General features: G+C 41.3%; 1 protein-coding gene across 4 annotated transcripts in view; it reads left to right on the top strand.

The window, feature by feature from the left end:
* CRYBG3 (crystallin beta-gamma domain containing 3) overlaps positions 1 to 26,442 on the top strand; it is a 159,495-nt gene that overhangs the window by 90,815 nt on the left and 42,238 nt on the right. For all 4 annotated transcript variants that reach the window (XM_056806817.1, XM_056806818.1, XM_056806819.1 and 1 more), the window contains 7 exons: positions 2,645 to 7,397; positions 8,736 to 8,783; positions 9,061 to 9,176; positions 10,391 to 10,538; positions 16,566 to 16,702; positions 21,310 to 21,424; positions 24,056 to 24,091. In XM_056806817.1, the coding sequence (XP_056662795.1) occupies positions 2,645 to 7,397; positions 8,736 to 8,783; positions 9,061 to 9,176; positions 10,391 to 10,538; positions 16,566 to 16,702; positions 21,310 to 21,424; positions 24,056 to 24,091 (5,353 nt within the window). The remainder of the gene's footprint in view (positions 1 to 2,644; positions 7,398 to 8,735; positions 8,784 to 9,060; positions 9,177 to 10,390; positions 10,539 to 16,565; positions 16,703 to 21,309; positions 21,425 to 24,055; positions 24,092 to 26,442) is intronic.

Below are 26,442 nucleotides of genomic sequence, written 5' to 3'. Positions count from 1 at the left end.
GAAATGGTGATTTGCAGCAATATAGAGGTGGATTATCTCCTCAGAGCACTTCCAGAAATACCATCCTTGCAGATCTGGAAAATCTCCAGGTGAATATGAAGAACTTTAAGTATAATTAATAAGTTAATTGTTTTGATATCTGTGGGTTATATAACTTAAAAATTGGCCCTTAAAAATACTAGGCTACTAAGTTTTGCAATTTGCAATTGGGGGGAGAGTGTTGTTGTAGAAAGAGATCCACTTGTACAACCCTTTTTATTTTTCAAATAAGGAACAAATCAACTTTTTCAACCAAGATTTCACAGATAATGGTCAAACTAGACCTCCTAATGACAATAACACAATGACAAGTGCTTTAAAGATTTTTTACATTTTACATCCTAGATCTCATTTGTGCCTAATAGCTAGCTACCCTGTTAGGTAGACAATATCAGTATTATTCCTATTTTTAAATTTCATAACAACTGAGGCTCAAAAAATGATGTTAGTAAGTGTCTAAAGGGATATTAGAATCTGTGTTCTTTTTGGCCTGAAGTCCAAGTCTTTTTCAGCTATATAATGGGCTTGTTTTTTAAAATTTTAGTTCAGTGTACTTTTAATGTGTAATATAAATATTTTATATAAAAGATATTTTTAAGTGCCCCATAAAGGTTAAATGATCTTTCTGAAGTTTTAATGTTATTATCAAAAACTATCACTTTTAAATGTTAGCTCCATTCAGGTTTAACTTCAGTGTTATTGCTTAAATTTAGCTTTTAAAAACAATTAGCAGTTTTCAAAATGGCATGGAATGGGAAATAGCTATGTTGCAATGAAAAGAACACTGTATTTATAGTCAGAAGACCCAAATTCAGATTCCTACTTTACCTGTCACTGGTATGTGATGTCATATAAATCATTGAAACCTCTCTAATTCTTTTATATACCCTCTCTAAAGCAGGAGGAATAGTAGGCAGTTAGGTGGCAACCGGTAGAGAGTACTTGACCTAGAGCAATGATGGGGGGAACCTTTTTGAACTTTTTAGGGACCCTGTGCCATGCCTCACCTTCAGACTGTGTCAGTGCCTGCAACTCCCCCCCCCCCCTTTGCCATCCACCCCCACACTGCGGGTCCTGCCCCTCTGACTGCATGCAGGGGTGTGGCCTCTGATGTTATATTAGGATACCAGTATGTACAGTTATGTACAATTAGAAGAACACATCTTCATTCCCTTCCTGGAGATGACAGGGTTCCCAGTGCAATTTCTACACTGTGCATGAGTCGTATTAAAAGGAAAAAGGTCAGTGACCATCCATCCTGAATGAGCATCATCCCCCTGTGCTGGGCCTGGGGATATTCAAAGTGAAAATCTGCCTCTAGAACTGGCCTCGCATTTGGTAGGCCTTTGAGGCAGGGAGACCACTAATAGGGCCTAGGATTTTCTTATCTTTTGAGGGCCCTGCCTTAGCTACTGCTAATTGAATTAGGGAATTATCTGCCCAGGTAGCTGGGTACACATAGTTAAAAACCCAGGAGAAGACCCCCACCAGTTTCTGGGGGGATAAATGGTTTAATGGGAGAGACATGAGTCCATGTATTCTGCCCTTCTAGTTTTATAGCAGTGGGGGTAGAGGGGATGGCTGGATGGGGATCCCCCCTCCCCATCCAGGTGTTAGCTGGTTTGATCCCCCCATTTGGGCTGGGTGTGTGATTTCATCTCCATCTTCCTTTGAAGGATTAGGGAAGATTTGATTAGCACATTCCCTCAGGGGCTCAGCCCTAGATTTACTCAGGGAGTTATTTTAATTGGGTTCAGTGCAGTCAGGAGCACCTGGACCCAATTAATTCTTTGCTTACAAAAGCAGGACTGCTACCTGTTCTATTCACCCAGTAAGGGTCCGCAAGGGACTTTGTACCTCTTACAAGGTGATGGGTGCAGAGAATCTATTACCAATCTGAGGGGAATGGCTAGCATAGCTGCTCTGCTCCTAGGACCTGTAGGGAGCCTGGGGGGGAGGGGGTAGAGAGAGAAGCTTCCCTAGTCCTGGTAATAGTGGAGAAAGGCTAGAATTCCCTACTCCCTGCTTTTGGGGGTGGGGCCAGCCTCCCAACCAGCCAAGCCAGGGATCTGTTGGTGTCCATAGAGATGGCATGCGTGCCATAGGTTTGTCATCATGGGTCTAGAACCAGGGGTACCTGAGTTTAAATCCAACATCAGATACATACTAGCTGTGTGACTGAGCAGTTCAGTTAACCTCGATTTGCCTCAGTTTTCTCATCTGTAAAAATGGAGATAATAGCAACTAACTCTTGATGTTGTGAAGAAAAAATGAGATATTTGCAAAGCACTTAGCACAAAGTAGGTGCTGTATAAATGTTAGCTATTATTATTTAATTTACCTATTTTAAAAATACCTTGTGAAAATTAAATGAGAACATACATAAGCATCTCAAGGAAAGGGACTTTAAACTTTTTATCTTGTACCTTCAGAGCTTAGAATAATAATGGGTATTTAACAAATGTCTATTGAATTGTATTGCTACAAAGATGTCCACATTGTTGTGTTTTGAGTGGTGACTGAAGGTGAGACTTTCATCACAACTTATGATATTAATGTAATGTATTAATTACATTTCCTGATGGTCTGAAACTTCTCATTATAGAAACGTAGCATGTGAACCTGAGATACCTTCAACTACATATTCAACTTACCGGGGTCCCAGACAAATTTTGAAAATTATGAGAAAACACACCAAATTAGAGACTTTAACTTCCGCACAAAAAGCAGATGAAACTTCTGATTCTAGTACAAGTACTCAAACTGGAAATGAAAGTGAGTCTGAGACTGTACTCTCTCCAAATTCACCTATCAACTACAAGACAGATCTGCTCAAAAGCCCTTTAAAGCACGTGATTTTAAATAACAGTAATTATAAAGAATGTAAGAGAAGCGGGTCCTCATCATCTACTGAAAATAGCTCAAGTTCTATAGTTGAGTCCTGTTATAAGCATCCTTTAAATTATGTACCTGTTTATAAAATAGACAATATAATAGGATCAGTGTTAATAGAAAATGATACCAAAGACCCTAGAAATCCTGCTTTTCAGAGGTGTGTGAATCAAAAAACCACTTTAGAAAACAACTTTTTGAAGAATGGTAGAACATCAGAGCAAAGAGGAGAGTATTTTCAGCACATAAATGAAGAAAACAAACCAATTATTCAAGGCTTACAGAAAAATATGCAAGTTAAAGAAAATACAAAGGAGAAAGAAATCTCCACTAATGAACTCTCATCCCCAGATAACACATTATGTGCAAAAAATGAAATGGTTGGATCTTTACCAAAAGACGCTGATTATATTGTTATAACAGAAAATCAGAGCTTTGATTCTGGGTCATCAGATAAAGTGTCTCAAGGTATTATAATAATTCAAGATGATCCTCCCTCTCTACAATCTGTTAAGGAGTCAGAAAAGGCAGGTTGTATACAAAACAGCATAACACCTGAACTGAAAGTTGAAGTATTTAATAGGAACCATATTTCAGTGTCTTCCTTTGAATCTGAGAATCTTGAGTTGGCCGAAGTTTTTATTAGCTCTTCAGATGTTAACAATGAAAAAACACCTCCCGTCCTTGAATGTGAAAAGACTGATTCTTATGATTCCACTCCTACCATTGATTCTGAAAGTGGCATCTTCGGAAAGTGGGAAGCTCCAATTTTAAAGAATATGAGGCCTTGTACAGAACACGAACAGAATAAAATTGTTCCTTCTACTACAGCCAAGGAAATTAATCTAGTCCTCCATGATGTTGACTCTGAAGAGATTTACCCCGTTGAGATTTCTCCATCTGACTCAAAATGTAAAGATATGCGCCTTATGGCAATACCACAAAGTTATCAGAGATCCCCAAATGAAACCCCACTTGTTTTTGAGAGTGGTGTGATAGAGGATTTGCTTTGTGGCCATGACAATCAAGTCGTGAGGTCAGTGACATATGCTAATGAGGATACCCTTTTTCTTGACTGTCATGAACCTGGAGACATTGATGACACTAAAATACTTTCTTATAAATCTGGAATAGGGCTCAGCTCCTCTAATATGTTGCCTAAATCCCAACAAGACGACAGCACCTTACAGGTTATGGCAAAAGCCTCTTCTAAATTAAAAGCCAAAAGTTCTCTTGAAGTTTCCTCTATGCTGAGGTCAGAAGAAACAGCTTCATTTGAAAGGCATTATGAAAAAAATAATTTATTAGGTGACAGTTCTAAGAGCATTTCCTCTTTCATCGGTAAACCTGAAGACGCTAACATGGATGTGAATTCATCTAAACCCAGTGATAATTTTGAAATTTTGAAAACTGCTGCAGATCTCACAGGTGACGATACTTCCTTAGTTATGATGATATCTGCCAACAGCCCCTGGGAATTTGAAAAAGCCAACCAGGCAGTGACCAAAATGCCGTGCCATAGATACGGCAGGGATGTCCCTAAGATTCATGCTGGAAAGCTAGGGCTCAATTATCTAACTGCTGCTGTGCTGAAAAATGCCATAGAAGCTGATGCTCAGACCGTTGCTAGTGCCACAGTGTCAGTTAACAGCTCAAGCCAACAGTGTTCTGAAGCCTCAGCTGAGGCCACAGAAACCAGGAAAAGAGCACATGACAAATCTCTGGACTCCAACAGTGGTTTATTTAAAAAGGCTGATACGTTGGTTGATGTAAGTTTGAGCTCTGACAGGAAAGAACTGAAGCCTCTGGAAGTAGGGCTTAACTACGTGGAGTGTGATGCAGTTACCCTGAAAGAAGAGGCCCCTGGAGGAAAAACATCTGAAGAAGAAGTGAAGGCACTGATTCAGCTACCAGGCCATTTGGATGAGTGCAGTGTTGAAAATGTGGCAGAAGACAAAAGAGAAGAAAAAGCCCAAGTTTTAACTACTCTTGGTGAGAGGAATCTCCTTATTGATATTGATAAAATGGATGGGTCTGATTTTTTAACAATCAAAGCAAAGGAATTGGTCAGGGAGGTGATTCATCGTGCCCAACAAATTGTGATAAGTGATCATTCCAGAAAGACGAAGTTTAGGAGCCATACCAGACATCCTGAAAAGGCCCGTGCCACCAAGATTCTGAGCAGTGATATTATTAAACCACTGTATTTGGCTAAAGAATTCTTGGCCTTGGAGGAGTCAGAACACCAAAGCATAACTAAAGGCAGTGAAAACAAAGACTCAGAAAGCCCTTTGGCTAAAATTAATTTAGAGAACAACACAGATTCAGCCAAAGAAACAGAACTAGTGCCTTACCCTCAAAGCTCGTGTGCTGGAAATGGATTGGGACAGTTTGATGGTGCAGAGTTGCCAGAACCAGATGTTTCACTCCCAGAGAACACGTCTGACAAAGGCTTCGATGACAAAGGTCTGCCATCAGCCTGTGCCAAAGAAGAAAGTAAAGGAGAAAGGCTGCCAGCGCAGCTCGAGTGTATGGGCAACCACAAAACGCAGACAGAGGACACGGGAGCGTTTGTCTTAAATCTCAAGTGGACCCCTTTCATTAAGGAGGAAGCGTACACCCACCAACCTAGCACGTCCAAAGGCAGTTTTTCTGATAGCGTTGTATGTATTAATGAAAAATGCCTGCCAGGACACAGTATTAAACCACTGCCCACAGCCATGTTAGATATGGGGAAAGTTTACAGAAAAGATGCTGAATTAAGCTTAGGCAAAATTGAAATGGAGCCTTCCATGGTAGAAATGCGGAAAGTATTCAAGAAAAGCACTGAATTAAATATAGGGAAAAGCGAGCTGATGCCCTCATTGTTAGAAATGGGAAAAGCATACACAATACATGCTGAATTAAATGCAGGAAAAAACGAGTTGATGCCTTCAATCTTAGAAATGGGAAAATCATACAAAAGAAGTGGAGTAAATCTTATAAAAGTAGAAGGAACGCCCGACAGTATCAAAATGGGAGAACCATGTGAAAGGAACAGTGATGAAATGGCACCTGTCAGGCTAGAAATAGAAAAGGCATTTCAAAAAGATAACGAAGGGAATGGTGAAAAAGCTTCCGTGACATCGCCCAAGTTAAAAATAGAAAAAACGTGTAAAGACGATATGAATATTACACAAGCCGGCTTGGCAATAACCAATATCTTAGGAATGGGGGAAAAAAGCCAAAACGTTGTTGAAGGGAATATTGGGGAAAGTAAAGTGGTACCTGCTATTTTTGAAGTGGGGAAAATATACCAAATGAATACTGAAGGGAATTTGGGGAAAATTGAAATGAGACCTGTCGAAATAACGAAAAGTGTGGCACCAGGTGACGAGAAGACGAAGTCACAGTTTGAGGACTATGAGTTACCTACATTAAGTAAGGATTGTAAAGTAAATATTGGTTTTATGACACCAGATTTTCTATCTGAAGATCCCAAAGGAAGGACAGAGAAGAATCTATACATGACTGCAGTGTGTGGGAAAGAAAGAAATCTAAGTTATGACTTTGCCAACGAACAGCCACATTTAGCTTTTATACCACAAGATGAGCAAAGTAACCCTTCTTTCACCATTTTGTACGAAGAGCCCCTTCAAGAGGAGGCTCAGTATTTACCCGCTGAAGAAGAGGGAGCACACTCGCTGGGCTTTCCCGATGAGCCCACCAACTGTCTGCAGCCTGTTTTGGTATGTGAGAGGTCTGAAAGCAGAACTGACCTTGTCCATCATTTTGAAAAGGAGAGCAAATCCAGCGAGATGTTCGACAGTGACAATTCTGAAATGTTCTTATCAGTGGAGGCAAAAAGGTACAAAGTCTACCCGTTAGCCTTGTCTCCCATCTATGAAGACGACAGCCCTCAGGATGACATCCTGTCTAGTGAAGTCTCACCAGGTCACCGAGGATCTAGTGCAAAGTCAAGAGACGGCTCTGGTCAACCTTCCTCTGTGCTGTCACTTCTGCAATCAGTGTCAGAGCGTTTAAGGATGAATTTTGATGACGGAGAAAAGCTTGAGGCAGAAGAGGAAGAAATAGTGGATGAGGAGGAGGAGGGCCTGCAACATAAAGAGAATATTCTGAAAACTGGAAAGAGAGAGCAGGCTGCTTTTCAGCTTGCAGATTGCGCCCCTCTCGCTTATGAAGGGGAGGACCAAGAAGGAACGAGGCCTTCCAAAATGCCGCTTTTTCTTTCCAATGAAGCCACGACCTCTAATCAGCCAACTGCCCCGTGGCCAGACAAGGCCGCACTTCACCACGCGTCGGGCCCTTTTCTGCAGAAGTCTGACCTCAGTTCTAAACTGCACTCGTCTTTCAAGAGTGCCTATCATCAGTATCTGCAAACTGCCAAAACCTTGTCACCTGAGAAAGGAGCCAAGGCTGGCAGCGCTCTTCAGGAGCCGGGCCCCCCATTAAACACTTATCCCGAGGTAAGCCGTTTTACTGCCAACACTTCGTTTTTAGAAGTAGAGATGGTAAAGGGATCCAGTTTTTATTGGGATACAGCATAGGGGCACAGTCAGGTGAGCGTTCTGGCGAGGGGGGCTCCGTGGGGCTTCCGTTACTTTAAGTAGCATTAGTGCATGCAGCCTAGTAGAGTCAAGAGAGAGGCCGTGGGTGCTAGGAAGACCGTGCTGATTTTCCGGGTGACTCATCCCTGCCACCTCATTTCCCTACGCCCTAGAACCTCTCTAAGAGCAGAGTTTGGTCTTCTGCGTTGGAAGGGAGACTTTCCTCACTTGGATTTGCCAACAGTAACAGAGGGACACATTTTTAAAAAAGTAGCCCTAGAGGTAGCGATCCCGTAATTCAAGTGCACATTTATTTGTTAGTGGAATTTTGGTTGGATTATTGTTACATTACATTAAACAAAGAGAATTCTCCAGTTAACATTGACATGGAAATACTGAAAGCAGTGTATTCATACAGTTCTTTGGCAGCGTTTACGTTTCATTCTAGTTGAAATGAGAATCTTCTACAATTTTCTGTTGCATGCATCCATACTTGTTCCTCTGATGGGTCACCACTCCAGAAAAGATGATGGTAGGCCAAAAGGAAACTGCTGATGAAGGAAATGGATTCCTGTGTTATTCTTTATTTGAATATATGTATGTAGAGTTATAGGAGAGAGAAAATACAATAGGGTATAACAAAAATGTGGATCCTTTTGTGACCATCCGATGTTTGGAGTTTGAGGGCCTCATCAGCTAACACTTTAACATTTTATGGGAATGTATGTTTTCAGGACATAAATATGAACAAGTACACCTGTATGTAACAGGAAGTTGCAACTTTCCAGATATTCTACCTGAGGAAAAATCATATTTTTAGCTTTATGAATAACTGTCTACCTTTTTACATCCATTTGTTCATGTGGGGATTTTATTTTATGTTATGCCAAGTAGAGCAGAATAGCTTGGGATAGTTCAGAGAAAAACAGCTGAAAGTAGATTTGGAACTTCTACTTGTCTGTTGGAAAAACATTTTATGAAGGCAAATTCTTCTTCTTCATTTAAGTTTACACACTACTTAGGAGTGTGTGCCTGTGTCTGTACATGTGTGCTAGTAATGTTTGAGATGATACAACTTTTATTAGGATTGCCAACATTTTTATCTCTTCTCCTGCCTTGGTCAAGTTGTGAGTAATAATGCTTTACAGATCAGCCAATAATCATAATGTGAAACAGTTTTTCAAGTTCAAAACTTGAAACTTGTGCTATCCAATTAACTTTTCCTTGGATATTGATGACTTGTTTTTATAATTTCAGAATTCTTTTGATAAGCAAAGCCTGAAATGTAACCCCAGGCCTGGAAAGGTAAGGTTAATCATTTTCTCTAGATCCACGGAAAGAGACAGACAGACAGAGGAAGAGAAGGGGGGGGGGGGGGAAGGAAAAAGAGGTATTGTTTTGGAAGAGGGGAAAGGAAATTTTAAATCTTATTTTCAAGCGACTTAGAATGGAAAATTTTTATTTTGCTGTAGGTTTGGATTTATACTAATTAATTTTGTATATGTAGAAATCATTTTGAGCATATATTTCATTTTTCTGAAATTCAAATGCATTCTTTAAATTAGTCATTGTATGTTTTCAGATGGTCATCTATGACCTTCATGGAAGTAAATATAAACAGGAGATTTACAATGACATTCTTGATGCTGCCTCCTGGACCTTTCCAAATGGAGCATTCATCAGAGTTGTAAGAGGATGGTAAGAAATCCTCATAGGAGTTTTTTTAAGTCTGTTTTCTGAAGTATATGTTTTTCCTTACATCTCATTCATAGCTGTAAGTTATATTCCATTTCTGTTGGTTTCCTTGACAGAAGAAAACTTTTAAATTAGGCTTTCATGATCCAGTGAATATTCTCTTCCTTTATTTTTGGCAGAATAGGTAAGCCAGTTCAGTTTCTTGGCTAAAGCCATACTTTCATCTGTAGATAGGAATGTGCATATATTTACTTCTTTAAGGCTTGCCTTTTCTCATTTGATCCTCAGAATAACTTGTGAGGTGGTGCTGTCATTTGATAGATTGGGGAACTTGCTCTTAACGAAATGAGGTGACCTGTTCACGTTCACTCTGCTATTTGGTTTTTGGATCCAGGACGAAGCCACATGGATATGCTAATCCATATGTCATTCAGTAGAATATTATAACGAATACTTGTAGTTTTATTTTCTTGGTGTTATTTCATTAACCAAGCAAATTCCTATGGTAGCACTTCGGCCATTTCAGCACGCACCTGAAGTGTCCACAGAAGCAGTGGGATGTTCAGGCATGTGAAGGCAAATGTGAACAATTTGCTTAAAATATTTTGGGTAGCTCAAATGTCCTTTGACCAATATGTTTTATGGACTAGAAAGGTGATAGAAAACCTCTTATTTTCTTTTTTGCTTAGTTATTATGGAATGAATATTATCATGTTGATTTATTAAAATTAGTATAAGCCTAGAATGTTTTAGGAAATTTTCAGTCTTTCCTACTAGTATTAATTAATGTTGCATTTTATGTAGCCTGCCTTATCATTGAAATAAGCAGTACAGTTTATTATTGGCTTTTTCTTGTGTAAAACATCTGTTACAAGTTGGGCTGTGATTTTGTGTGCCCTCAACATGAGTGTATATAAGTAAATATCACTATGCTCACATATATCTGTTTATACTCCATACTTCTGCAGAACAAGTTTTCCTTTCCAAGTTCCCCGTGTTCTGTTCCTTTAAAAAAACAAAACAATCTCATTGGATAAAGATTTTAAAATATAAACAGTACTTAAAAGTAGGATTTTGTACTTTTCTTGGGAAAAAGGTAATTCGTATAAATCTAGGGAAATCAGAAGTGGTGTGATTTCTAATAACTAGTTTTGGAAGGTCTCTTAAAACAAGCTGTCTATACCTTGATGATTCTGTTGTTATTGTTGTTACTTTAGCTGGATTTTATATGAGAAGCCGCATTTCCAAGGCCATAAATGTGTTTTAGAAGAAGGAGAAAAAGTGCTCAACCGTGACTGGATTTTTCGGAGTAAAAAGCACCAAACGAGAAACTTTGTGATTGGCTCTATCAAGCGAGTATTGAAGGTATCTCAAATGTTTTTGTTTTTTGTCTCCCACTATTTTTTTATGTGGAAGGGGTCTACTTATAGTAATATTTTATTTAAAATATTTTAATATTCTTGATACTAATGGTGTTCATTTGATTGCTAGCTGAATTGTTTTCCTTTAAGCATTTGTGCTTGAAGATGTGACTTTTGATGTTGCATTTTTAAATGAAATGTAAATTATTCAGAGAAAAGGAAAAATAAGGATTTTACCAGTAGTATGCTTCAGTGGATGAATATCATCATGTCTATAAATAGAGGTATTTGTGTTTTTTTTTCATGGTTTGATTTTTTTTTGGTTTTTATATAAAAAGAAAATTACAATCAGGGACATTGAGACAAATCTGGACCTTTCTTTAATCCTTCTTATCAAGGATTTCTAAGCTTAAAGTCACAAATCAGTTTGTGGAATTTTTGTTTTGTCTTTGGGCTAAGTACTAGAATCGGGTATTTTTGGTCTGTAATGATTTGGTCTTCAGATTTTCCTTGTAACTGGAAAACTATAATCATATCTTCACTATGATTGGATGAGTCCTATAATATTTTCTTTACTGCCTGTTTTATAAATTTATAGTGCAATATGCAAAATGTAATATTTAGAAATTTGTTTGGAAATATAATATTAGTTTAAAATTGGTGTGGTTGCATTTATAAAGTAATTAACCCTTAAGTCACAAGGATGATAGTAGCTTCTAACAATTTAATTTTAATATATTAGAAAGAAATAAGGAAGGAAGGAAATAGAAAAAATATTTCTTAGCCTGACACCCTAATCTTCACAGCTCACGTCTTCCACCCCAGTGACCAATGTCCGATCGCAGACAAGCTCTCAGACAAAAATCTCCAGACACAAGACCTAGCCTACTCTCTGGTCTCATTTTTGTAGTTTCCTTCTCCATGTCGCGGCTTTTTCCTGTGCATTGGTCTAGCACATCTCAGGAGCCAGTCAAAGTTTCTCTGTTTGGAGAGTTCCAGCCAAGCCAGTGGCAGAAAGTTCACAATCCTAGGAGGAAGGGGCTCCCTTCCCACAACCCCCCTGTGATTCTTTGGGAAATAAGCATGTTGAAATCTCCCAGATTTACACGCCTAGTTTCGCCCATGAATCATTTCACAGAAAGCTTGTCTCTAAAGATCTCTTACTAGAGGTGCGTACAATATTACACTTTCTAGGGGAAATGACAACCTCTTAGCCGGATTAAAAAACTGTCATTAAACAGTCAAGTTTATGTGGGCCCACAGTTCATTTCTAAAATCTGTAAATTCTTTGCAGACCCCATCCAGCTCTGAATATTCAGTTTCTGCATATATCTCAAGTTTCTGCACATCGCCTTGTGAGGGTTGCGCCTACAAAAGGGACGAGAGTAGCGGCCTTCTTTCTGCTGAAAGTTTTTAATTCTTCAGATTAGGCTCCTTTATATACCCCTTCAAATTTATCACACATTGCTCCCCCTACCTCATTATTATAGTAGAGTCCAAGCGCTGTTATCAGTTGACTAGATAAATTTAGGGGGAAGATGTGGGAATTTTCCAAACTGCTCAGCTATGTCATAATGGTTTTGAAGTAGAAAAATATATACTTTGAAGCAGCTACAATGAGTAATAATTCAGTAATGTTTAACCAGCATTTTCCATCATTATATTCTTACTCTAATTTTTCATTTCTCAATTTTTATTTTTCCCTTTTGATTCTCTCTGCATTTTAGTTGTCATATGTTGCTTTTTCTTCTTCCACTTACGTTCTTTTCTTTGTCATACTCCAGAATCTTCAAAATTGGAGTTTTGCTTTCAGTTTCGATTTTGTTTCTTGCTAAAGAGTCAGTCAGTAAACATTTATTAAGCACACACTGTGGGCATATTCTTTGCTGAGCCTTCAAAGGAGGCTTCAAAGAAAGGCAAAGCCCATTCCTCTAGTTAAGAAGTCCACAGTTTCATAGTGGAGTTGTGTACAAACAAGCTCTACATGGGATGAAGTGGGGATCCTCAGCCAAGGGAAGGCAGTAGAGTTGAGAGGCATCTTCTGGAAGGTGAGGTTTTAGGTGGGACTTGAAAGAAACCAGGAGCCAGGGAGGAGGAGCAAGAGAATTCCAGGCCTGGGAGACAGCCACTGAGATAGCATGTCACTGGGGCGAGCGAGGAGCATTGAGGAAGCAGAGTCCCTGCCGGAGGGAACGAGGCAGCCTATGAAGGTCTGGGAATGCCAGAGGACCACTCATGTGCACATAAGGATTTCTGCCTATTGCATGTTATTTTAAATGTGATATTATCTATGTTTGTTGTGTTTTCATTTGTTTGTTAAATTTTGTTAAACATTCCCCAGTTACAAATACTTTATCTGATTTGGGCCACTCTGAGGAGTTGGTGATGTGTTTTTTTGTTTTTGTTTTTTTAAACCCTTTCTGGGAATGGGCTCCAAGGCAGAAGAGTGGTAAGAGCTAGGCAGTGGGGGTCAAGTGACTTGCCCGAGCTGGGCACATGTCTGAGGGCAGATTTGAACCCAGGATCTCACCTACTGAGCCACCCAGCTGCCTCTTTTAAGATATTTCAAGATAGCTCTAGCATATAATTTTATCAATGAAGATGTGCTTGTCAGAATTGAATATGATATGGAGCTAGTAGTAATAGCTAAGGGGTCATTTGAATCAGGATGCAAAGACATTTCATTAGCTAAAATAATGAACCAGATCTAAATAAAATTAACTGTATTAGAGATTAATTTAAAATTCTTTGTTTAGTCATTTTTAGTTGTGTCTCTCTCTTTGTGACCTTATTGGGATTTTCTTGGTCAAAAATGCTGGAGTGGTTTGCCATGTCCTTCAGCTCATTTTACAGATGAGGAAACTGAGGCAAACAGGATTTAGTGACTTGTCCAAGGTCACACAATATCTGAAATCAATCTAAGCTCAGGAAGATGAGTCTTCCTGATGCCAGACCCAGATTCTAGTCCTGTACCTGACTGCTTTGTAAAATTCTACATTTGTATAAATGTAGTATTTAAAATGTCTAAAAGTATAGGATAAGAGGATGTGGCTAGAGTATAAGACCTGCAGATTCTAGTGACTTGTCATTTCAAAATCAGTTATCATGGTTGACACGGCGACCAAAAAAGCTGATTTATCCAAGTCTTTTAGATAGTGGTAGAGTGGCAGAGGAGCAAAGATTTAGCCAAAAGAGACCTTAGAAGCATTGACTCCCTCCGATCCCTTTTACAAATGAGGAAACGGAATCAAAAGGAATGTAATTGACTTGTCCAGGGTCACAGGGCTAGTCGACATCTGAGGCAGGATTTGAATCCAAGTCTTCCTGGCCCAACCCTGTCTACCCCACTGCACCCCAGATGAAGGCAGGACGCGAATGGGTGTCGATCAAACTCATCTGGAAAAGGGTGTTACATTCTGGACGCTCTTTTCCTAACCGCGTCAGGGACTTGTGCCGTAGCAGACTTCTCTGAAGTGAAAGGCAGTTGCAGAGCGGGAGATGGCGCCACTTCAGGATCATTGAAAGCGCTGGGCATGCTGGGGGAAGCCATTTCCTTGTCGTGCCGGAGGGCGCATCGCCTTGTCCTGCTTGGCCGGCCCGAGGACCAGCCCTGGGAAGCTGCCAGCCGGGCGACGCTGTGGAGGACGTACCTTTTGTTCCGGGTTGGCCGGCCTGGCTCTGAAGTGTGGTCAGGACCACCGCATTCAGGCTTTGTTTGGGCTGCCTGTAGGTTTGTGTTGGAGTAACACTCTGTACAGGGGGCCGCCGTTCCCAGGGGATTGGGGAAGGGGTGCCCAGGGGGCCCCGGCACAAACTCACCTCCACTGCTTGGGAAACAAGGCTTCTCAGACGGGCTAATGGGTGTGCAGATCCTTGGCAGGGCCTGGTAGCACCGAATAGAAATCTTACACACACACACACTCACACATACACTCACACACACATACACTCACACACACTCACACACATACACTCACGCACACATACACTCACACACTTACACTCACACATACACTCACACTCACACATACACTCACACACTCACACATACACTCACACACACCCACATTCACCCACACACACTCACACTTACACTCACACTCACGCACACTCACGCACACTCACATACACATACACTCACACTCACACACTCTCACACTCACACACACTCACACACTTTCTGTAAATAGACCCACAGAATGATCATAAAGCAGAGTAGCTTTTGTTTCATTTAGCAGGAAAATGACATAAAAAGGAGAACAGTAAATTAAGCTTTTAGTCGAAGTGGTTAGGGACACGCGTGATGGGAGATTAGCTGTTTCTTATGGGTTGTGACCTCTTTTGTCCTGGAAACCCCTCATTCTTTTAGCTTGAAGCTCCGGTGTTCCCGCAGTTCAGATGGCCCAAAGCCCAAAGCGCTGCTGGCATAGGACGGTGCAGAGGACGCTACCGGGAGCGCCCTTCACTGTGGTGGCGCGTGAACGCTCCGCGGACCTCTGGGGAGACCCTCGGGCAGCCGTGCTTGTCGCTCGACGCTCTGTTGTGCTGTGAATGTCCGACGAAGGAAACTTACGGGGCCGCGTGTAAAGGCGTTGGGTGTCGGGGTGTCGTCTAAACCGAACTGGACGGGCCTCCCCGGGGAAGGACGCCTCGGGCCGCCTTGTCGCCAGGCGCTCTTAGCGTGCTCGAGCCTGACCAGCATCTGCAGGAGCCGGCGGGCTTCTCTGCATGACCGCAGCATCGGGGCGGGGCGGGGACTTTGAGCTGGGAGGGGCGTGAGAAGCCCTGGAGGAGCCCTGTGAGAGGCGTGAGGAGGCTGGGGGGGGGGGGGGGGGAGCGGGCTCTGGGGCCACCCCAGTGCATGGCAAGCAGATGGTATCCTAATTGAATAGACCAGAGGAACACAAAGGAAAACGTACACAATGATATAAGTGCTACATGGAAAGGGACTGACAAAAAGCTCTGTGAATGATCCCAGACCTTGGACAAGAGACTTGCAGTCCCTGTAATTCCGTTTCCTCCTCCGAAGAACAAGCGGAAGTCAGTTCCTCTAACGGATTGGCCGTGGAGCTGTGGAACCTCCTCTCTGGGTCGCGGTCCTTGGGTGCGGGAAGTTGGAGGCAGAGGGTCTTGTATTGTTGGTCTCGGGCCCTCGCTCCTCCGGAAACATCATGGATGCCCTCTGCACGAGCTACCATTGTGAGAGCCCTTTGAACCTCGTGGGCCTCTTGAAAGGCTCTCAGACCATACTTTGGAAATCTCAGGGTTGACTAGATTGAGTCCAGCAGAATGGCAGGAAACGGGAAAGGAAATCTGAATCGGCACGTGGAAGTCAGAGCGCACGGAGGGCCTTGGCGTTTGAACAAAGGGAGAGATGGTGGGAAGTTGTTAGCAGGCGTTTTTGCACCGAGGACTGCTTGACAAGGAACTGTACTTTATGAGGATTAAATTTGTAGAGGTAGGAAAGGTGTATTAGCGTGGGGAAAAGCCAGAGTTAGGAGGCTTGTCTAGGAAGCTAGGTATGAGATACCGAGAAGGGTGTTAGTAGGGACAGAAGAGGGGCACGGATAGACAGAACTGTTTTGGAGGAAGAAACAAAAAGTGGTGAAGCCTGTAACAAATGAAGGAGAATAAAATTACTTTGGGGAATAAAACCATGTGAACTTTGAATTGTGAACAGAATAACTTATTAAAAAGTCTGCCATTTGTAGAATGAGACGGAAAACAAACATTCAAGTAAATCGGGGAACTGCCCCTCCCGAATAATGTAATATATGTTTAAGCAAGTTTATTTTTCACTCACCTGTAATTTGTACTTTTTGGAGCATTCTGAATAGAACTATGCTAACCGGAACTTACCCCCATTAAATTAATTTTCATTTTAGTCCCTTCTTGTCTTGTACAACTGTTGCTTTAAAAAGCCATTTGTCTAAAACCAGTTGGCATTAAAATAATTTAATGACTGTATATTACTGAATTTGACCAAACAACTCGAGATAACTTTCCAAATCAATTCTCTTTTTTTCTTCAGGATTGCAGTGTTCCAGAAATAGAACTTTGCCCACAGTCTGATGCAGCATGTTGCCCCATCTATGTACAAAAATCAGTTGCCAATTTAGAAGAACTGAATTTACCAAGATCAGTGTCATTTGCTGTGAAGTCAGGAGTGTAAGTACAGATCTAATTAAAGAGATAAGGAAGAAAATGACTTCTCGCTTAATGGTCATATGGATGAAGTAATATCAATATGTAACATATATACAACAAACGGTGGAGCCGCCAGATTATTAAAGGAGAAATTAAGTGAGCTTCATGTGCCCTCATAATAGTTATTTTGGGTATCAGAAAGTGATAAAAAGCCAACATTATCAACTAAGAAGTTACACTCTGAAACAGAGCCAATTATTTCTACCCATTTGCTTGACTAGTTCAGTGAGTATTTCTGCCAGCAAATTTAGCTTTTCTGTGACTTCATTCACTATCTTGGTATTTTCCACTCATAATTTTAGGAATATAATTTCTAGGACAGTCATCTTAATAATAAGAAGGATAATAGCAATGATAAAAGTAACCACTCACCTATATAGGGTATTTTAAAGTATTTTCTTCAGAACAACACTATTTAAAAAAAAATCTCCATTTTCCTAATAAGAAAATGAAGCTTGAAGAGATAGAGGAAATGTTTGCATAGGGTTACAAAACTATTAAGTAGCCAATCCAGATCTTTTGAGTTCCAGTCCATCACCTTATTTATCTGAACACAATTTGCTGAAGAATTTTGGGTCAAAAGTAGCATTTTGCTCACTACCGCCTATAGCAGGTAACATAGAGAGCAGAAGATTTGAGAAATAAAGAGCTGATTAAGAAGATGGTATCAGTATAGAAATAGATGCCAAAAAGTTGTTCGCTTTAACCAGTTGGCTTTATATCAGGGGTGTAGGGATGCCTCATCGTGACTTGAACAGCTAGCATAATTAATAACACCAAATACAAAGGCACCCCAAATCACACAGTAATATGCAGAAAAAACCTTTGAAAAATCACCACAGAAATCTATTTCATGCATTCCATAATGCCAAAGCATGGAAGAACTATTTGACTATGATCTGTTCTAAAACTAACGGTGGTCGTGTTTGCAGTGCTGAGAGACTAGAACTTTTCCCCGTAAGTATAAGAGTAAAGCAACAAATACACCCTGTCTCTACTACCATTTGAAATTGAAATGTTGGCAAATTAACAAGTCCAGAGAAATCAAGAAATTGTGTTGGATTTTCCTGGATATTAAATAGAAGTGTATGAGAAGCTAATTAAACTTGACCCCAAAATGGCTTCACTGACATTTAGCAATAGCTTGTCATCTTGGAAGGAAGTGTCTAAGGGAATGCCTTTAGGGATTTTTCCTTTATTTACTTTTTTAAAAAAAATCTTTACCTTCTGTCTTAGAATCAATTCTATGAGACACATGTAAAACTCATTGGAATTGCTCGTTGGCTACTGGAGGGAGGCTGGAGGAGGGAAGGGAAAGAACATGAATCATGTAACCATGGAAAAATATTCTAAATTAATTAAATAAATAAACTTAATTAAAAAAAAAAGAATCAATTCTGTGTATTGGTTCCAAGGCAGAAGAGTGGTAAGGGCTAGCCAGTGGGGTTTAAATGACTTGCCCAGGGTCACACAGCTGGGAAGTGGCTGAATAACTGTTGTTAATTAGTGATCCAGATAAAGGCATTTATCAAATTTATATGTCACACAAGACACAAAGCAAGAAGGTTTGGCCATCACAATACAGTTCAGAAAATTAGGCTGAATCTAATTAGATGAAATTTAATAAGGATAAATATAAAGTTAAGACTGCTTTTTTTTTTTAAACTTTATCTTCTTTCTTAGAATTAATACTAAATATTGATTCCAAGGCAGAAGACCTGTAAGGACTAGGCAGTGACTCACCCACAGACACATAGCTAGGAAATGTCCAAGGCCAGATTTGAACCTAGGCTCCCCTGTCTCTGGGCCTCACTCTCTGTTTACTGAGCCACCTTGCTACCCCTTATGCCTGTGTTTAAAAAAACAAAACGTTCACTTTCAGAAGTACAAAGTGAGAAAGGTGTCGATGGAGAAGACTAGCCCATTTGACAAGATCTTAAGGTTTTAATGTACATTAGGATAGGGAGTTGGGAGTGAGATATGGAAACCCCCAAAAAGGAGTGGAGAGAGAGAGGGGAGAAATGGCAGTTTTCAAATATTTGGTGAGCTCTCTTCAGAAAGAGCAAGATAAGACTTGCTCTACTTGGTCCCAGAGTGCACGATGTGGATGTAAAGGAAAGAGATCTTAAAGCAAAGGCTACAGGATTCCATGCAGAGTATCTTAGAGAGGAAATCATTTTTCATGAATAACTAAAATGGTCCTTTAGTACTCCAGGAATCTGTGGTTTTGATATGTCCAGAATTGTGTTTTCTGTGATATATCCTCTTCCCTACTAGACTTGCAGTTCCTTTAGGGTTCCCCTCAGTGCCGAGGGGTACTCTGGGCATAGTTTGTGCTTAAAAAATACTTGGTTGATTACTGCTTTTGGTGGTGATATCATTATCCCCTCCACTGAAACCCTGATGGCAAAATCCAGAAAAGATCATAGTGAGCTTTGTCTAGCCGCGTTCAGTGTAGGAACAGGAGACGGCAAGCCAGAAGATGCTTCGTTAGGTAGAGAGCTGAGGAAGAGGCTGAGTCCCAGGGAGAGATGATTCCCACTGGGGTCCCCAGACCCGTACCGGGGCACTCTGACGAGGACAGGTGAGAGAGCAGGCCCAGGCCGGAGGTCCCGATTGAGGGGCATTCCTGGTAGGACAGCGTCCTGAGGAAGAAGTAGAACTCGGAGCACGGGCTGGGCCAGTGTTGCAGAGGAATGACCAAGGTGGAATCCCAGGCCTCAAGGGAGCCTACAGTTCTGTCACTTTGAACCTGTAGAACTTTGCAGCTGAGTAAGAGGGACCCTGGTCAGTACCATAACTCAGCTCAGAGGGACAGTGATGAGGTTTTCCCCTGGATCAGACTTTGGAATATTGAGGACGTATTTAGGGTCTCAAATCTGAGATCCTGAGAATAGCCCAAGAAAGCAGAAACACAGCCATCCCCTTTCACTTAAGAAATGTGGCGGGCAGAACCTATCCCCACTCTCAGATCTGAAGTCAGGAAGTAGCCTGGAAAAGCAAGGTACCAAGCAAAGACACTTGCCATCAAGAGTTAGAATGGTGGCAGGGCTACTCGAGACACACACGAAGCATCTGCCAGCACAGCACAGCACAGGATGGAGATGAGCTCAGAATTCCTGGCTGCTCAGAAGCAAGAGAAGAAGTTAGTCATGAAAAAAAGGATCAGAAGAGGGATTAATAACTTGGCACAAGAGGTATCAAATCGTGTCCTAGTAACAACTCTCCCAAAATTAGAATGGACCAAATATAAACCAGTAACTTCATAAGGCAACAAAAAATATTAAGACAAAGTCAAAAGGCTGAAAATATAGAAGAAAATATAGTTATTGGAAAGGCTGAAAATATAGAAGAAAATGTAGTTATTGGAGCAAATATAACTGGCCTCAAAAAGAGAGTGAAGAGGGAAAAAAAAATGTCTGAACACCATGACCAAATAAGAGCTTAGACATCTCATTTTAAGGAATCCTAAAGCTGTCCACATATATGTCATAACCAGAGGGGCAAAGTAGAAATTGAAAGAATACACTCCACTCCTAAAACTTCCAGGAACATCATAACCAAAATCCCGGAGTTTTGTTTTTCTTGCTTTGTTAGTGGGGGGCAGAAAGGGGAAGGAAAGAAGAAAAGGCTAATTTTTGAAAATAAAACAAAATTTAATTAAAAATCAGATTGTTCCCCAAACCATTTTTAGAACTGGTTTAGAGTGTAGTTCAGATTGTAGAATTTTCAGAGTTTGAATGGTGAATGCCTTCAATCTCTGCCACTGCTCTCCATGAAGGGCATGTGTTCATGTGATTTTAGATAGAAATAGAGAGTGGTTTTTGATATTTATAGCATCTTTGAATTAAAGGGAATTCGAAGTTTTTTAAATTAAAAGGAAATGAAATGTTTTATTATCAGTATGAAAAATCAAGGAAATCTATTTCCTGTCCAAGAGTAATGTACTTATCTTAACCTTTGCTCTTCTGTCTAAATCCCTGCTTTTCAGGATCCAGCTACTTGCAGTTTCTGCCCCTCTTTTCCTAAAGAAAAGCTTAAGGATTATACATCCTAAACTGGCTCCATGGAGAAATCATCTTACAGAAGCCATGACATATGAATGTGCTAATATGATAAAGAAACATCGACTAATATCATTTACTCAGATTAGAAACAGTTTTGTTGGTCCTCCCATTTCAGACGATGTATCTGATTCACAGCATAAAATGCATGATTAAGTTACGGCAACCCTTTCATGTAGGTATTGTCTGTCTTGTATACGCGTCCGTCAGACAGAAAGGAGCCGTGACCTTCTGCCCGGGCCAGAGGTTGCCAGGAGTAGCCGGCGTGTCTTACCCGGACGTATCTGTCCGGTGAGACTGTGGCAGGGCTGTGGGGCCCTGGGGTATCGGTGGGGCCGGCACTGTGTCTCAGAGCTTAGAAAACGGGGCTTTGGGATGGCTGTGCTGGATGAGGCCTGCTCGTGAGGCCTGCGCGAGTTCTCCACAAATGCTCTTTGATTGCGTAAGTTAGGCTTCAAGCGCGCCTTTCCCTCTGGTGACTAACCATTTTGCCTTCTCTTTTAGTTGGCTTGCCTACACAGACGTGAATTTTAAGGGACAAATGACAGTTCTGGAGGAAGGCCATGGACTCTTTGAGATTTCAGCATCTGAAATTAAATCACTGTATTCACTTCAAATGGTGAGCAGACGGAATAAGCTTACATGTTCCCAAAGACGTCAGAGCCAGTAGCTTATAGGCTTCCTTTATTCTTGTCTGGGTTCAGAACCAAATAGGCATACGATACGGATGGCTAAAATATTAGTAGTATCGATTTGAGCACTTACGTGCCCACCATAGCTGTACAGTAGGGCCGTGCCCATAGCCAACATTGGGCCATAGAATCCCGGACAAAAGAACTGTTGCTATTTAATTACTGGTTACATTTTAGTCGTAGAGATTTCTTTTTTGTGTGTATTCGACTAGTTCGTCTGTAAGATCTTTTCTGAGTCAAAGGCATTTAAATCTTTTTCTTAAGAGTCTTATAGTCTTTGTATTTCAGAGAATCAGAATGTCACAGTTAAGAGGGCCTTCATTGGCCATCTAGTCCAAACTGACCTGGAAAAACCAAACAAAACCCCACTACAATATATTCCAGAAACGTCCTGGCTTCACTTGAAGACCCCCTGCGCAATGTTTGCCAATTTCTAAATATTCCCAATGAAAACTGACCAGTCGGTTCTGGAGGCAGTTCAAAGTGGGCCCAGCACACTCCTAAGTGAGTGTACCCAGTGCTCTGCCAGTCACACCGCCAGAGAACCACTTAACTGGGCTAAAACAAGAACAATTCACCTGGAGGAAGACAAGGCCAAGAATATCAATTCGGCACTCGATGAGCCAGTGGCCGATCAGAGGAGCAGATGAGGTACACGTTCACAGAAGCCAACGAGCACAGCAATCTAATGCTTGGTAAACGCAAAGGATTCCAGCTGTTAAGACAAGCTGCCACTGTTTGACGAAGAGCCCGTGCAGGAGAAGGGCTTGCCCGGGGAAGGCCGACCTCGTTAAATGGGACAGCGCTCTAAAGAGAGGGGCCCACCCTGGGATCCCAGGTCAGTGAAGGTTCAAGCAGACGCAGCCCTGAAGCTGGACCCTGGCCTGGCTCTTCAGAGGACAGAGCGGGCAGCCAGCCCTGACAGCATCCTAGAGGGAAACCCGGGACCGGGGCGAGCCCCAGAGTCCCGGGAGGGCCGAAGTGCCGCCTGGGGATTCTACAAGAAGAGATGAGTGCAGTCCAAGCTAGATCTCGAATTGGGCCACCGGGAAGGAGAAAAGAAATGCAGGCTTCACACCCTGCGCATCCCAGGCCAGTGGGCAATACCAGTGACATCCAGGCCGACAGACAGGACCAGCAAGGTCCAGTGGACAGACCCGTGGCCCAAATCTTATGGCTAAAACACGAGTGAAAAGGAGAAAACGCTAAGTAGGTGAAGAACTACTAGAGATTCAGAGAAGTCTGAGGTAAACTCGGAAGGGAGAAAACCCACAACGGCTGCGTGCACAGCCTCAGACCAAGAACAAAACAAAACAATATGGCGACCACGAGGAAGAGAGGAAATCCTGGAAGAAGTGAAAAAAATTCAAAAGAAATTACAAATGATATGGGAGGTCAGTAACAAAAATTTGAAAGGAACTTAATTAACTTAGAACATAAGGCAAAAAAATTTACCTAAGTAATGAACTCACTGAAAAACATAATAAAGGTATCTCTCTACCAAAATGTGTGTGTAGTGTGTTTTAACCTTCCTTTAGGATGAAAGATGGGGCAACTAGCTAGTGCATTAGAGTACCCAATCTGGAGTCAGTAAGAGCTGAGTTCAAATCTAGCCTCAGACACTTAGGAGCTGTGTGGCCCTGGACAAGCCAACCCAAATGGTGTCATAAAGAGTTGGACATGACAGAAGACTGAAGAGCATGAAAGTGATGTTTCCCTTTGTGAATCTCCTCCACCTCCATAGATGACACAAGTTACCTCCCCTTCCTTCTCTTTTCTCCCCTGACTCTACATATTTCCCACTCACCCACTGTAAGATAATCCAAACGGTACAGGCCACCTGGTCTAGGCCCATTGGGGCCCTGAAAGGACACTGGGTTCTTCTCCTGTATTTGTTGTTCAGTCATTTCAGTTGTGCCTAACTCTGTGTGATATCATTGGGGGTCTTCTTGGCAAAGATACTGGAGTGATGGGCCATGTCCTCCTCCAGCTCGATTGATAGATGAGAAAACGGAGACAGAGTTCACAGATTTGCCCGAGGCCACAGTCGAACCCAGGAAGATGAGCTGGGCACCACCTCGCCATCCTTATCATTGTAAAGCCCCCTTCAGTTGATAAAAGCAATTTATCTTTTTTTATGTTTCTCTTGACTCCTTCCTTTGAATTTCAGTTTCTCCTCGGCTCTGGTCTTTCCATCAAGAATAATTCTATTTCATTACGATGTCTATTTTTCTCCTTTTAGAATTCCGCTCGGTTTTGCCAGATAGGTTATTCTTGGTTGTAAAACTTTGATCTTTTTTCCCCTTTGGAAACACTTGATTCTAAGCCCTTTCTCCTTGATGATGAGAGTTGCTAAGACTTAGGAAAATGTTGACTGCAAGTATTATTCAATATAAATGCTTCCGAGATGTTACCCATCTTTGGCTCGGTTTACAATTAATTTAAGTGGTCTATTTCAGATTTTCATATAATTATGAGTAGCACATAGTTTCTTCAGATAAATATATTTATGTACATCTAGGAATATATTTAATTTTAAAATTTCTTTTTCTCCTTAGGGTGGATTGAAGGTGGAAATGCCCATGAACTTAAAGGTAAGTGTTAATGTCTAGTCCACCCCCTGTCCTAACTTCTCCTGTGTTCTGCTACCTTTCATCCATTCTGCATGCATCTTGTATGTATAGGTGAGGCACATTTTGCCTCCCTCATTAGAACATAAGTTCCTTGAGGGGAGGGGTTGCCCCCCCTTTTTCTTTCTATCTGCACAGTTCCTGGTAAACTCAATCACTGTGTGTGTTGACATGCAGAGCCCGGAACTGAACAGATGTTATGTTGGCTAGAGCAGAGAGCCTCTCGTGCCTTGTTGTAAGATACTGGGCCGCCCTTGATGGAGCCCAAGCTCCCGTGAGTATGAGTGGCTACTCTAGATAGCCAGGTGGCACGGTGGAGAGAGGACGGCCGGTGTACTAATTCAGGCCCTGGGCACGTCAGCCATCAAATGAAGACAAAAGCCTCTCCCAGTCGGGGCTCTCGAATGAGGACAGAGCAGTATTTGTAAGGCCCTGTGAGTGTTCGCCTTGCATCAACCTTTCACTCATATTGACGTTCTGAGATTGATGGGATTAGAGATGTGCTTCTGCCGTAAGTCAGCCTGACAGAAATGACAGTTGTGTCTCTGACAAGAATATTAGATCTCCAAGGAAGATAGCATGGAAAATGAAGATCAGAGGACGGAAGACAAAGCATTGCTACGATGTCATGAGAAACTGTGGAATAGGAGAGTAATTAAAAACTGGGATGAGAACAGAGACCTAAATATAAAGGCATAAAATGTAAACTAAGCCTCTTCTTGGGAGAGAAATAATTATTGTTCTAAGAAAAAAGTAATATTGAACATTGGGGGTACAGTTTTTTTAGACACCTTTTGTGTCTTGTTCATAATTTCAAGGTAAATAAGGGGGAAGAAGATTTAAATTCTAATATCTTGTATAATATTGAAAAATTAATATTATACCAAATATGATATGATAAATGTAATAATTAGACATTGGTTTTTAAATATGACATTCATAAATAAATTGGTGTGGTCGCCATTTATAAAATAATTAACCCTTAAGTCATGATGATGATAGTAGTTTTTAACAATTAAATTTTAAATATAGTCTTAAAGAAATAAAGAGGGAAAGAAATTTTTTAAAAATTTCCTCTCCACCAGCCCGTGAGAGTGTCTTCTGCTTCACCCACCAACCTCCAGAGAGAGATTCAAGCCCAGAACTCCAGTCCAAAAAGCCTCTTTTCTCCATGTTGCTTCCTTTTACTGTGGGCTTCTCTAACACATCTCAGGAACCAATCAGAGTTTCACTGATCCAGACCCTATGTTCTGGGTCATGCCCCTAGGGCTTGCTCAGATGAGTAGAAAGTTCACGACCCTAGGAGGAAGGGCTTCCCTTTACATACGTGATAACATATTTTTTATAATTGGTTTCTTTTGTCATTCACTGGAAAGGGATCCTTGGGGATCACCAGACTGCCATGTAGGTCCATGCTTCCAAAAAACAAAAGGTTAAAAACACCATATTTAGCCACTTAGCTTTAACCTTAGAACTGTTTTTCTCTTATTGTCCCTCCTTGCACCACCTTCCTTTCCCTCTATGTATTCAATTACCAAATCCTACCTATTCTGCCTCAAAATACTTATCACATCCATTTCCTTCCTCTCTGTCCTATTACCGTAGTATTGGCTCTTACCATCTTTATGCCCGGACTGATTCTCCACGTCTAGATGATTCCCCATTTCCTGTCTAATCTGGGCTTTACTAGTCTTGCTAGCTTGATTGGGATAAGAGAATGGTCACATCGTTATTCCAGGTCATCCCAGGCAAAAACCTTAAATGACCACCACCCTATTGTCCGTAAAGTCAAGTCCAAGTTACTTGGCATTACCTCTACAGCCCTCTATCATTTGACCTAGTTCCTAGTCTCAGGCCTCACTCCTTTTCTATACCTACCTTCAACTTTAGCCTCATTGGACTACTCACCATTGCTTAAACACGTCGTCATCCCTGTCCATTTGTCCTGATCCTTCCCACCCCAAGGTTCTACGAATATTTTGCCTGTTTCAAGACCTAGTTCAAATGCTGCATCCTTCACAGAGCTTTTCCTGTTTGCCTTCATTTCTCCTTGACAGGAGTGCTTTTTTCTTTCCTTGAATTCTGATTGCTTTGGTTTAGACCTCACTTACATTACATTTATATGTGTACTTCTTTACTCTTGCACTGTTAACTTATTAATATTTTCCTTTTCATTACTCTCCCCATTCCCCCTCCCTTATATTACTCCCCTTCCCATCACCACCCTTCTTATTTCCCTCCTACTTTTTTATATAGGGTCTTTTAATCACTCCCCCAACTGCTCCCTTCATTATATTATTCCCCACCCAACCACC

This window comes from Monodelphis domestica, chromosome 8 (genome assembly GCF_027887165.1).
Source record: "Monodelphis domestica isolate mMonDom1 chromosome 8, mMonDom1.pri, whole genome shotgun sequence".
In the NCBI taxonomy this organism is placed as follows: Eukaryota; Metazoa; Chordata; class Mammalia; order Didelphimorphia; family Didelphidae; genus Monodelphis; species Monodelphis domestica.
Note: the sequence above shows the minus strand (reverse complement) of the source record. Positions and strands in the feature narration are given on the sequence as shown.